This window comes from Melanerpes formicivorus, unplaced genomic scaffold (assembly GCF_026170545.1).
Source record: "Melanerpes formicivorus ecotype bairdi unplaced genomic scaffold, bMelFor1.0.p_v2 SCAF_6, whole genome shotgun sequence".
In the NCBI taxonomy this organism is placed as follows: domain Eukaryota; kingdom Metazoa; phylum Chordata; class Aves; order Piciformes; family Picidae; genus Melanerpes; species Melanerpes formicivorus.
In genome coordinates, this window is record NW_027142358.1 from 6,721,637 (window position 1) to 6,734,986 (window position 13,350).

At 42.1% G+C, this 13,350-nt stretch overlaps 1 protein-coding gene across 3 annotated transcripts in view; it reads left to right on the forward strand.

Moving 5' to 3' along the window:
• Positions 1-13,350, forward strand: part of CFAP43 (cilia and flagella associated protein 43) — a 64,823-nt gene that overhangs the window by 25,026 nt on the left and 26,447 nt on the right. For all 3 annotated transcript variants that reach the window (XM_068139415.1, XM_068139416.1, XM_068139417.1), the window contains 7 exons: positions 1,561-1,664; positions 2,588-2,728; positions 3,209-3,378; positions 4,015-4,167; positions 4,588-4,718; positions 12,307-12,454; positions 13,024-13,128. In XM_068139415.1, coding sequence (XP_067995516.1) covers positions 1,561-1,664; positions 2,588-2,728; positions 3,209-3,378; positions 4,015-4,167; positions 4,588-4,718; positions 12,307-12,454; positions 13,024-13,128 — 952 coding nt within the window. The remainder of the gene's footprint in view (positions 1-1,560; positions 1,665-2,587; positions 2,729-3,208; positions 3,379-4,014; positions 4,168-4,587; positions 4,719-12,306; positions 12,455-13,023; positions 13,129-13,350) is intronic.

Sequence of the window (13,350 nt, forward strand, 5' to 3'; positions counted from 1 at the left end):
TGTTCAAGAGGGGATTGGATGTGGCACTTGGTGCCATGGTCTAGTCATGGGTCTGTGGTGACAGGTTGGACTCAATGATCCTTGAGGTCTCTTCCAACCTTGGCGATACTGTGAAATACTGTGAAATAATCTTGTATTTCAAATTTTAACCAAGCACTGAAGATACTGATGTGTGAGATCCTTCCTGGTAGGTCACTGTAAGTGGTAATTATAGAATCAGAATGCTAGGGATTGGCTCCAGACATCATCAAGTCCAACCACTCTGCAAAGCAGGACCACTGAGGGCAGGTCACACACAATTCCATGTATCTGAATTTAAAGGGTTATTTCTCACTGAATATAAATTTAAAGCTTACTATAGTTAAGTTTAAGCCTTTTGGTCATCCCTTGTTATGTGGTGGATTTCTGTTACCATTATTAATTATTCATTTGCTTACAGTTCTGGGATTTACCACTCCTCTTGTAATTAGCTCTAGTTATCTAAAAGGCTTTTTGTGTTTGGTTGGTTGTTTTGTTGTGGTTTTTTTTTCAATTATTGAAAAATCTGAGAGTATTTTAATTCTACTTTATAATAAACCCACAATGGATTTTGAAATGTTAAACTTTAATAGACATCTGCCTGTTTTTGGGAGGCTCAGATGTAATCTCTTTTTAGTTACCTAAGATAAAGCATTAAAAATAGATACAAAAAGCAACTTACTCAAAGTGAAATCAATGCAAACACAGACACGCCTGTTCAAACTGATTTTAAAATCTGTTTTCATTTTATAAAAGTGAACTTCAAAGAAAGGTTTAATAAAATTAATTTCAGCACTGGTTAGGCCACACCTTGGGTACTGTGTCCAGTTCTGGGCCCCTCAATTTAAGAAGGACATTGAGACTCTTGAACATGTCCAGGGAAGGGCAATGAGGCTGGTGAGAGGCCTCGAGCACAAGCCCTATGAGGAGAGGCTGAGGGAGCTGGGATTGTTTAGCCTGGAGAAGTGGAGGCTCAGGGCAGACCTTATTGCTGTCTACAACTACCTGAGGGGAGGTTGTAAACAGGTGGGGGTTGGTCTCTTTTCCTGGGCAACCAGCACCAGAGCAAGAGGACACAGTCTCAAGCTGTGCCAGGGGAGGTTTAGGCTCGAGGTGAGGAGAAAGCTCTTCACAGAAAGAATTGTTGGCCATTGGAATGTGCTGCCCAGGGAGGTGGTAGAGTCACTGTCCCTGGAGGTGTTCAAAAAGGGATTGGACATGGCACTTGAAGCCATGGTTTAGTAGTCATGAGGTCTTGGGTGACAAGTTGGACTTGATGATCTCTGAGGTCTTTTCCAAACTTCTTGATGCTATGATTCTATGTAAATAGCTATGGTGTATCATTAGCTTCACCAGCCACTCAACTACAAATTTCACTCACAGCACTGGGCTTTACATCAGGCCCTACACCTGGAACGTGGAAACTGAAATTTCGGTTGTGTTTATGACCTCAGTGAAGTCATCAATTATGGGAGTGGAATTGTTTAATGACTTTTATTAACTATATTGAACTGTCTTCTACTGGATTTATATTTTACTCAGTTGTGACCAGAGTGGCCAGTTCCTCATTGCTAGAGCTACAGAAGGACATATCTTTATTCTAGATGCCCGGCCTTCAAAATTATTCCAAGTCCTTGGATATATAGGTAATATATGTAACAACTTTAATTACACTGTGTTTTCACTGTGTGCTGTATTTTAAGTCTACTTGCTTGTCAGACCAAGCTACTCTGCTACTCTCCTTTGTTCTACTCTTTTTTTTTTTAATTAGGAATAAACATATTTCTGCTACCTATTCCCATGTATAAATCACAGGGAAGAGAACAGATTATCTAACCAACTGATGGCAACTCCAGCATAAAAATAATAGTGTTGGCAAAGAACTTTAAACCTCTGTGTCTCCTAAAAAACTATAGATTGTGATAGCAATCTCCTATTACAAATGTCCACCCCAGTCATCTTTTTAGAGGGGGGCTTTATCTGGCAGTTATCAACAGACAGCCTCAAATTCACGGAATCAACCAGGTTGGAAGAGACCTCCAATATCATCAGGTCCAACAAATCACCCAGCCCTAACTGATCAACTGGACCATGGCACCAAGCACCTCATCCAGTCTTGTCTTAAACACCTCCAGGGACATGGACCCCACCACCTCCCTGGGCAGCCCATTCCAATGGGACATCTCTCTTTCTGTGAAGAACTTCATTCTAAGATCTCCTTCTCCCCCAAGCCACCACAGTGAGATCAGCATGCAGGACCTCCTCCCAGGCCACCTATCCCAACCAGCAGGGACCAGTTCAAGCTGGATGTAAACTCAGATTTGAATGTTTAATATGATAATAATAATACTCTGGTGCTTAGCATTCTCAGCACCCAGTGCCTCAAGCTGAAGTTGTTTATATGCAGCACTGTCTGAAACGGGGTTGTGGCTTGTTTGACATTTTAATGTAGTTCAAAACTATATAGTTAAGCTGAGATATGTTTTGTTTTGCATGATGATACCTTAGTAGAAACAACGTTCCTGTGCTTCAGTAATGATTTGCATTGGTGTTCCCTACCTTGCTTCAGTGTTGGCAGATGAAGTGCTGGATCTTTCTGTAGTTTCTGACTTCAAGAATGACTTAGTTGAAGTAATGGTACTCCTTAATGTAGCAGAGGTCCAGAGAGCAAGACTGGAAATTTTTTTTCTATCTTCAGCTCTCATAACAGGTAAGAATTGTATATATTGTCTGATATTTTTCTAAGGCAAAAATGTATTATTGGCACCCCCTAACACAAAAAAACCCAACCTAACAATCTTCATACCTTTCTTCATCTCAGCTGTATGTTCTCTAAGGAGACAGCAGTCTGTAGACAGTTAGCTTGATCATTTCAGCAGAAAGACTATGCTATTTTGAGGGAAAGCCAAGGAAGGAAGGAAAGAAATAATTCATTTGCAGAATTACAAAGCCACCACTTAACTACTACCACTACTGGTTGCTGTTATTATTATGACTACAATTTGAGCCACAAAGAGGCATAACCCACAGTCTTGGCCATATGCTAGGTGTCTTAATTCCTGTCTCCTCCTTGAAAACTCACATCATTCTGACTCCTTGCTGAGATTGGTTTTCATTACTTGATAGGTGAAGCACCTGCATTAGTGGTAGTGATGCCTCTTCCTCTTTGTTTCCTTTTTCAATCTTCTAGACAATGATAAGTATGTTACTGAACAGGGAATGCTTGTTGCTAGTGCCATTAAAAGGGAGCAATATGATCTGGATTACCCTTTGAGCTCAGCAGTCCGATTGAAGGATAACACTGTGTATGGCTACTGTACCTGTGCACCTTTCATCTGTAAATACCATCTCTCTGAAGAGGTAATTCTCTTTATTGTGGGTGGTGGTTAAACAAGGCTGAACAAAGGCTGAAGATGAAGTGAATATAGCAGGATATTATTGTAAAGAAAGCTTCTCTACATTAAAAATACCTACTCCATCCATAAACATCGACTGTCAGTGTCCTACCACCTGCTCAGAAAGCAATCTTGTTCTAATACAAAGAAATCCAAATACTAGTTCTTAAAAGTCATACAGCTTGCAGGCACTTCTCATGTAGCTTTGGTATTGGAGCTGTGCTTTTGTGCAATCTGCTGAGCAATCTGAATATCTACCTATTGAAGGAACTACCATATGAACTTCATAGGTCTCCCTCAGTTTAAGAGTCACGTCAGGCAAGAAGGTGAATTCCAAAGGTGGACATTTCTACTTGGCAAGTCCTGTACTTTCTGAGCCAAGAAATTCCAGGCCCAAACATACTGAAAACAGCTTGTTCTGAAGAGATGAGATAGCAAATCAGCAGCGCAGCAATCATATGCTGCTTTTTGAACTCAGTGATCCAACAACATTTTAAATCGTAAGGCATGTGATAGCCCACAAAGCTCTCATTAGTCTTCCCCAAATGGCATAGATATTTCTATCATGTGAACTCCTGCTAACATTTTGTTTGTTTGGCAGAATATGTTGGAAGAGCCATCAGTATATTTATCAGAAAAGAGGACTCCTAGCAATCAGTTTGGATCAGGTTTCCTCTGTTTATCACCCAACAGCCGGTGGCTGGCATCAGCAGCAAAGGATGGTGTTTTGTTCATCTACCATACATCTACTATGGTAGGTAGGCATCTGGGAACATGGGCTGTCCCTGGAGGTGTTCAAGAGGGGATTGGACATGGCACTTGGAGCCATGGTTTAGTAGTCATGAGGTGTTGGGTGACAGGTTGGACTTGATGATCTTTGAGGTCTTTTCCAACCTTGTTGATTCTATGAGTCTATGACGATACAAACCACTTGCTTTATTCTCCAGTAAATCTTAGGATAGATAATTTTACTACTTTTATGTCCTGAAAAATCAATATACCACAAATTTGTACCATTTGTAGTAAAAAATCTTAAACTTATAAATCTTACTGGCTTATGCACTTTGTATCGACATTTTGGATTGACCTTGATCTAAAAATAAAAAAGCATAAGTTGCAGATATTTTCCATTAGAAAACCACATTTGCTGATACTGCTTCTGTGACTTTTTTAGGATATACTTGCTCAAAAGCATTGTCACTCATATCAAGGAGGGGGAATCAGATCCATGGTATTTTCACTGGATGGTAACTTCGTCCTTGTTAATGGCAAAAGTGATGGTGCCCTGGTGTGTCTGAAATGGAAGTAAGTATAACATTGGAGACCAGTGTTGGTGGTGTAAATGTTCCTTCACAGTCTCATTTTTTTATCTAGTTCTGATTCTAGACTTCCTTTTTTTAGTTTCAAAGTAAGGAGAAGGATTGGATAGAAATAAAATCACTCTTATCTTTAGTGGTGGTCTCCCTACCTCACAAAAAGTCTTGTCCTTTGGGTTATGGTTGCATTGCAAGATATAGGAGCATCTTCTGATAAGTATTACCCATAGCAAGCTTCTTATCACTCTCAAATAAACCATCTGGAAGGGTCTCTCTGGGGATGTAAGGGATATAATTTCACAAGATACTAGTTTAACTCAGCTTTTAGGAGATAGCACAGCTTTAATGGGAATTCAACTGTGGCTCTTATCAGATTCTAGGAGTAAGAGACACGTGAAGCTACGGATTTTCCATGGTATAAAAACGTTCAGGTAGATGCACAGATTAAAGATGACTCCACCAGGGAGATATTTCTAATCCATTCGTAGAATTCCTAATTCTGTGGAAACCTCACTTAATTATGCAGTTCTCAATATTTAATCATATACACAATGTGGCCGGTTGACGTTGCCCCCTTAAGAAAGGGAACATGGTGGACGGAAGTTGGTAAACGGAAGGAATAGTCTAAACTAATTTCATTGGACGAGTGGGAGGAAGCACCTTCTGAAGTGGGAGTGAAGTGGACATTTCCAGCACTTCTCAGTCAGTCTTGCTTCTGTCTTTGCTTCGTGCAGCAGCTTTGCCTGTGCTGGGCTTTCTGCCAAGGCCTCGGCCTTGAAAACCAGATAACAGGCCTGTATACTAACTCCCTTCCAATTAACACGAACTGCTTCTAATTTTTTTTTCCTCTCTTTCCTTTCTCTTTCTATCCCATTCTGGGGAAAGGGGGGGAGAGAGGGGAGAGCGGAGGTGGGGAACCCCTCTGCCGAGGGGTTTACTCTCATTTCTGTGTTACTCTGTTGTATATCTTTGTATATATTGTAGATATTGTAAATTTGTAAATATCTCCCTGCAAACCCTACATCGCTTTGTAAATATAGCTCCACTGCTTTGCTAATTCAGCTTGCGAGTTTTTTTTTTCCCTTTCCCTTCAATTTTTTTTTCCCTTTTACTTTACAAGGGGGAAGGGAGGAGGCTTCTCAGCCTTATCCTTCCAAACCCACCACATTTTTTTATTGGCGTACCCAACGTGCGGCAGATAATTAGTTCAATTTATTATTTGATTGATTTAGTGTTTTCCAGCTGAATTAGCAAACATGAAGGTATTGTGGTTTGTGGAGCGATTATTCTTTTCAATTTTTGGGGCTCTGGTTTACAGATATTGCTTGGGTTTGATTTTGGATTACCTGGGTAAATATTTGGTGCGGACAATTTATATGTGGGTTATGTATAGAGTTAAACTATGGTATGGAAAATGTATTAATTTGTTATGGCCAGTGAGATACAGGAATGTTACCTCCACCACTCTCCCAATTGAGATAAAGGGTTTTAGGATTCCGCCTGAGGAGACAGTAACTTTAGGTGATGCCTGGGATCCAAAGGTGATTTATCTCATGTCTATAATTCTGCTGCTGGTGATGGTAATCGCATATTTACTGTTCTCTTTACGGCGAGAGAAAAAGGTGTCCAGGGCGTGTTTTGTTATTAAAACTAGATCAAAAAGAAAACGCCGTGGCTCTCGATCAGTCCCAGAGTCATCTAGTGACGAGGACTGTGGAGAACCCGTGTCAGTTAAAAAGAAGGCTAAAAAGTTAATTGGTAAAGCAGCTCTAAATGACTTTGCTGATTCTGGCAAGCAGCCAAGGGCATCGGCTGGTATCAACATGGCACCTACTCCTTCTCCTTCTTCTTCTTCTCCGTCGGCCAGTAATGGAGCAACGTCACTTCCACCCACTCCCTCAGTGGGACCGGAAGTCACTGCCTCAGCAGCTGATTTATCTCAGGACTTGTCAGCTTCTATTAAGGTGGCTGTAAATTCAAACACAGCTCCAGTTAAGGTGGCTCCTTTAAAGACTAGAGCTGGAAAGGCCAAAGATGGAGAAGAAGAGGAGGAGACTGATCCTGGTGAGGGGCCCTCTACTCTAAAAGATCCTGCTCAGGAGGAAGAGAAGGTTTGTTTTAAAGATCTAGCTAACCTAGTGAGGTCAAAGCAGGATAGAGATGAAGCTAGGAAAGCAGCTGGCAAAGGTGGTTCTCAGCTTAAAGAGATCCTTAGGAGAATGACAGCAGGATTTTATGGGCAAAGAATTCAGGGAGATGAAGATCAAGATGATATTACGGACTGTTCGTCACCACGGGAGGAATTGCGAAATGTCCGTAAAGATTTCACCAGAGCAGATAAGGAGCCAGTTCTAGCTTGGCTTAGTAGGTGTTATGATACAGGTGCTTCAGCTCTAACGGTTGGAGACAAGTCAGCAGCTCAGTTAGGAACTCTCTCAAGGGACAATGGAATAGATAGACATCTAGGCGAAGCTCTCGGTAAGGTTAATCTGTGGATACGCCTTTTAATAGCGGTTGCCCTGAGATACCCTTCCCGAGATGATCTTCCATGGAATCCTAAACCCTGGACTACCATAGATGAGGGAATTAAGCGCTTGAGAGAATTTGCTGTTAGAGAGCTACTCTATGGTGAACATGAAACTCTGAATCCTGATGACATTCCTGTGGGTATTGGTCTCGCTAAAAAGATCATCAAACTTGCTCCTTCCAATTATGCAAACATTCTGGCAAGCAGAATTGTGTCAAGAAGTTATGGTGGAGCTTCTCCTACGGTTGGCCAATTCAGTGATCAAATGAGACAATTGGAGGATAGCATGACACGTGGTTCTTTGGTTTCGGCCATTAAAACGATGTCTGGTGATATTCAAAATTGCATAAGAGAGTTAAAAGATGAATTTAGAAATTCCATATCCCAATTGGCACAAAGGGATAATTTCAATTCTTCCTCCAGGTGGATACAAGTCTCATCTGTGAGGAATACACGTCCTCCAAGGAGGTCATTCCAAAACAGGTCATTCCAAAACAGGTCGTTCCAAAACAGACCACCAAGGCAATCACGTAGAACTATTTGGATAACTCTGCGTGATCAGTTTGGTGAGAACATGAACCGCTGGGATGGCCAACCAACTTCTAATCTTTTCAGGAGACTGAGGGAATTGCAAAGTGGCAGAACCCGAGGTAGCAATACCAGAAGGGTAGCTGTTACTTCCACAGTTCCCCAGAACGACTCTTATGGCTCCAACAGTGGCTCCAGTTATAACATGCAAAGTTATAACCCTGCAAACTATGTGCAATGCACATGTGCGCATGTTCCCCATAACTAGGGGTGCCCTGCCTCCCGCCAGGGGGAGGAGAGGGATAACAGAGATAATAGAATCTATTGGGATGTGTACATCCAGTGGCCTGGCACTTCACAATTTCGGAAGTACAGGGCCTTGGTTGACACAGGAGCTCAGTGCACCATAATACCATCAAATTATCAGGGATCAGAGTCTATAACTATTCTGGGAGTCACTGGTGGATCTCAAGAGTTAAGTAAAGTGGAGGTTAATATAAGTTTAACTGGTAAACAATGGAGGAAGCATACAGTTGTGACCGGACCTGACGCACCTTGTATTTTGGGAATTGATTTTCTGAGAGAAGGGCGTTTCAAAGACCCTAGAGGTTACAAATGGGCTTTTGGAGTAGCTTCTATAGAAATTGATGGACAAAAATTGAAGCTGTCAGCCAGACCTGAACTTTCTGATGAATCTGCAGTTGTGGGACAACATAAGATACAGGACATTAAATTGCCGGTTGCTTCTCAGACTGTGCATCACAGACAATACAGAACCAACCGTGACTCTTTGTTGCCCATTCAGAATCTGATTCGTCAGTTGGAAAGTCAGAAAGTCATCAGCAAAACTCATTCACCTTTCAACAGTCCAGTGTGGCCTGTGCGGAAGCAGAATGGAGACTGGCGTCTGACGGTAGACTACCGAGCCCTAAACGAAGTAACACCACCTATGAGTGCAGCAGTACCAGACATGATGGAGCTACAGTATGAGCTGGAATCCAAAGAGGCCAAATGGTATGCTACTATAGACATTGCTAATGCATTTTTCTCTATTCCCATAGCAGAGGAATGCAGGCCTCAGTTTGCTTTCACCTGGAGAGGAATCCAGTACACTTTCAACAGGCTGCCAATGGGCTGGATCCACAGCTCAAGCATCTGTCATGCAGTGATCCACGATGCTCTGGAGAAAGGCGGTGCGCCAGAACACATCCAGTTCATCGATGACATCATCGTCTGGGGTAAAACTGCTGAGGAAGTCTTCAAGAAAGGTAACAAAATCATTGACATTCTTCTGAATGCAGGTTTTGCCATCAAGCGAGACAAGGTGAAAGGACCTACCACAGAGATTCAATTTCTGGGAGTGCGGTGGCAAGATGGACGCCGACACATTCCAGTGGATGTGGTAAATAGAGTCTCTACCATGGCAAGTCCCACAAACAAGCAAGAGACCCTACGTTTCTTGGGGATAGTGGGATTTTGGAGACTGCACATTCCTGGATACAGTCAAATTGTGAAACCTCTGTATGATGTAACTCGAAAGAGAAACCATTTCCACTGGGGACCTGAACAACAAGCAGCCTTTGACCAGATAAAGCAAGAGGTAATTCAAGCAATGGGTCTGGGACCTGTCCGAGATGGTCCAGACATTAAGAACATTTTGTACACGGCTGCAAGTGACAATGGTCCAACCTGGTGCTTGTGGCAAAAAGCTCCAGGTGAGACACGTGGACGACCTCTTGGTTTCTGGAGTCGAGGTTACAGAGGTTCAGAGGCTAATTATACTCCAACAGAGAAAGAAATTTTAGCTGCCTATGAAGGAGTAAAAGCATCTTCTGAAGTGATCGGGACTGAATCACAACTCCTCTTAGCTCCCAGATTACCAGTTTTGAATTGGATGTTCAAAGGCAAAGGCTCCACACCACATCATGCCACAGACTCAACATGGTCTAAGTGGATGGCTCTGATAACACAGAGAGCTCGAATGGGAAATCTTGAAAGACCTGGTCTAGTGGAGGTGATCTCAAGTTGGCCTGAAGGCATCAACTGTGCTAAACCTCCAGAAGAGAAAGTAACTCGTGCTGAGGAAGCTCCTCCTTACAATGACCTTTCTGATGATGAAAAGAAATATGCTTTGTTCACAGACGGTTCCTGTCGTCTTGTTGGAAACAAGCGAAGGTGGAAGTCTGCAGTGTGGAGTCCAACACGCCGAGTTGCAGAGGCGAAAGATGGAGAAGGAGAATCCAGTCAATTCGCAGAGGTAAAAGCTGTCCAGCTAGCTCTCGACGTGGCTGAACGTGAGAGATGGCCAAAGCTTTATCTCTACACCGACTCATGGATGGTAGCCAATGCTCTATGGGGTTGGCTAAAGAACTGGAAGAAGAGTGGTTGGCAGAGAAAAGGAAAACCCATTTGGGCAGCCAGCCTATGGCAGGACATTGCTGATCGAATCGAGAGAATTCCAGTGAAAGTGAGACACATCGATGCTCACATTCCTAAGAGCAAAGCTACTGAGGAACAGCAACACAACCATCAGGCAGATCTAGCTGCAAGAGTTTCTCAAGTAGACATGGACTCTAATCTTGATCTCGACTGGAAACACCGAGGTGAGATATTCTTAGCTCGGTGGGCTCACGATTCGTCAGGACATCAAGGCAGAGATGCAACATACCAATGGGCTCGTGACAGATCAATAGACATTTCCATGGATGCCATCACACAAGTCATCCATGACTGTGACATTTGTGCTGCTATTAAGCAGGCAAAACGACTTAAGCCCTTGTGGTATGGTGACAGATGGTCCAAGTACAAGTATGGTGAAGCTTGGCAGATTGACTACATCACTCTACCACGTTCTCGTTCTGGTAAGCAATACGTGCTTACTATGGTAGAGGCAAACACTGGATGGTTGGAAACTTATCCAGTTCCACATGCAACTGCACGCAACACCATTCTCGGTCTGGAGAGACAGATCCTGTGGAGACACGGAACTCCAGAGAGGATTGAGTCAGACAACGGAACTCATTTCAAGAACAACCTTGTAAAGAACTGGGCAAAAGAGCACGGTATTGAGTGGATATTCCACATTCCCTACTATGCACCAGCTTCAGGGAAGATTGAACGCTACAACGGTTTGTTGAAGACCACTCTCAAAGCCATAGGAGGTGGATCTTTGAAAAACTGGGAAAAACATTTAGCACAAGCAACCTGGCTGGTAAATAGTAGAGGTTCAGTGAACTGAGCTGGACCTGCACATTCAGATTTGCTACGGAAAGTAGAAGGTGATAGAGTTCCTGTTGTTAGAGAAAAGAATCTGTTAGGTAAAACTGTTTGGGTATTTTCACCCTCAGGAGAGGCTAAACCTGTCCGAGGGGTGGTTTCAGCTGAAGGTCCGGGTCACACTTATTGGGTAATGCAAGAGAATGGTGAAATTCAGTGTATTCCACAAAGAAATTTAACTTTAGCTGAAAGAGGTTAACTTTGAACTGTTGTACAGCTACATCGCGTCCAAAGGAAGAATCAACGAGGAATCTACGGTGCACGAACCCTGAGATCCCTGAGAGCCCTGAGTCAACTAAGAGACCCTGAGAATCCCTGTTTCCCTTTTCTTTGCTTCGTCAGCGAGGAAATGAACTGTTTTCCATTTTTCTCATTTTCTGATTTTCTTGGACTTTTGAATCATCTACATCTGAGCATAGCCGGAATGGACTATGAACTTTACTCACGAACTGTAAATATCGTTTTGGATTGGATGGACAGTATGAACAGCCAATGAAATTGTTTAGAAGGGGTGGACTGTGGCCGGTTGACGTTGCCCCCTTAAGAAAGGGAACATGGTGGACGGAAGTTGGTAAACGGAAGGAATAGTCTAAACTAATTTCATTGGACGAGTGGGAGGAAGCACCTTCTGAAGTGGGAGTGAAGTGGACATTTCCAGCACTTCTCAGTCAGTCTTGCTTCCGTCTTTGCTTCGTGCAGCAGCTTTGCCTGTGCTGGGCTTTCTGCCAAGGCCTCGGCCTTGAAAACCAGATAACAGGCCTGTATACTAACTCCCTTCCAATTAACACGAACTGCTTCTAATTTTTTTTTCCTCTCTTTCCTTTCTCTTTCTATCCCATTCTGGGGAAAGGGGGGGAGAGAGGGGAGAGCGGAGGTGGGGAACCCCTCTGCCGAGGGGTTTACTCTCATTTCTGTGTTACTCTGTTGTATATCTTTGTATATATTGTAGATATTGTAAATTTGTAAATATCTCCCTGCAAACCCTACATCGCTTTGTAAATATAGCTCCACTGCTTTGCTAATTCAGCTTGCGAGTTTTTTTTTCCCTTCCCTTCAATTTTTTTTCCCTTTTACTTTACAAAGGGGGAAGGGAGGAGGCTTCTTGGCCTTGCCCTTCCACCCACCACACACAAATATTGAATAGGAATGTTAAAACAACTTAATCATTGTGTTATGATAAATATTTAATACTTCACCCTTTTCCATAAGACACAAAAAATACATCAGTTCCCTTTCTGTTTATTAGGAAGATGAAGAAAATTGAAGTTGAGGAAGCAGCCTTTCACTGGAAATCTCTTCTTGCTATACTGAACAAGTCTACTTTGAATGAAAATATTGTTTTAAAGTCTGTGGCAGAATTCACACCAGAATCACTTCCAGAAGAGAAATTCAAGGTGTTTTCTTTATGAAGAACAAAAGTTTTATGATTATCCTAAAATTGCACTTGATAAAAACTGTCCTTAAAACAAACTCTTGATACTTTTATAAAAATAGAATAGACTTGTGGATAGGGTGAATATGCTTAATTATTAATTTGTGGGATATTACCATCAAAGCCATTGAATGGTTATGGGAAGCTGATGTTCACATCTTCAATTTCCCTTGGTTTCTTCAAGCACAGAAAACTCTGTAAAAGTCAATTTCTTCTCATGAAGTTATATGTCATTGCCAGTGTGATGATACTGCTATACACTATGTGTTACTAGTCATATATTCTTCTGCTGAAGTCAAGCAAAGCAGTGATTACAGAGATTAGTACAGGCAGCCTGTTTGAGTGAAAAGACTTTGCATGATAGCAAGAGTATGAAAGATCGAATCTGGGGACCACTTAGGGAATAAAAATGCAACACTGGAATGTGGGGGTGGTAGTTTTGCTTTTAATGAGTCCCTTTTTAATTTAATTTATGTCTATCTTTTGTTTTCTTTAAGTACCTGAGATGAAGGTTTTTATCCTTAATTTCAGGAGCCATCACTTAAATCTACCAATGTAGAAGAAAATGGAAACATCAGCAGTTTGTATTCAGCCAATACCAGAGACATGACATGGATAGGTCAGAAAATAAAGAAGGTACTTTCACAGAACAAGTGTTAATCAAAGCCAGAGTACTCGAAAGTCAGTAGTGGTTTGGGTTGCCAAATTCTATGCTATAAAAGATTCTAGTTTCTCAAGCTTTTTTTTTTTTTTTGCCATTTGTACCTCTTTTTAAGTCAAGCTGATAAACGCATCACAGGAGGTATCTGGCATCATAGGAGCTCTAAGACAAAAAGACCACTTTTACACAAGAAGTAA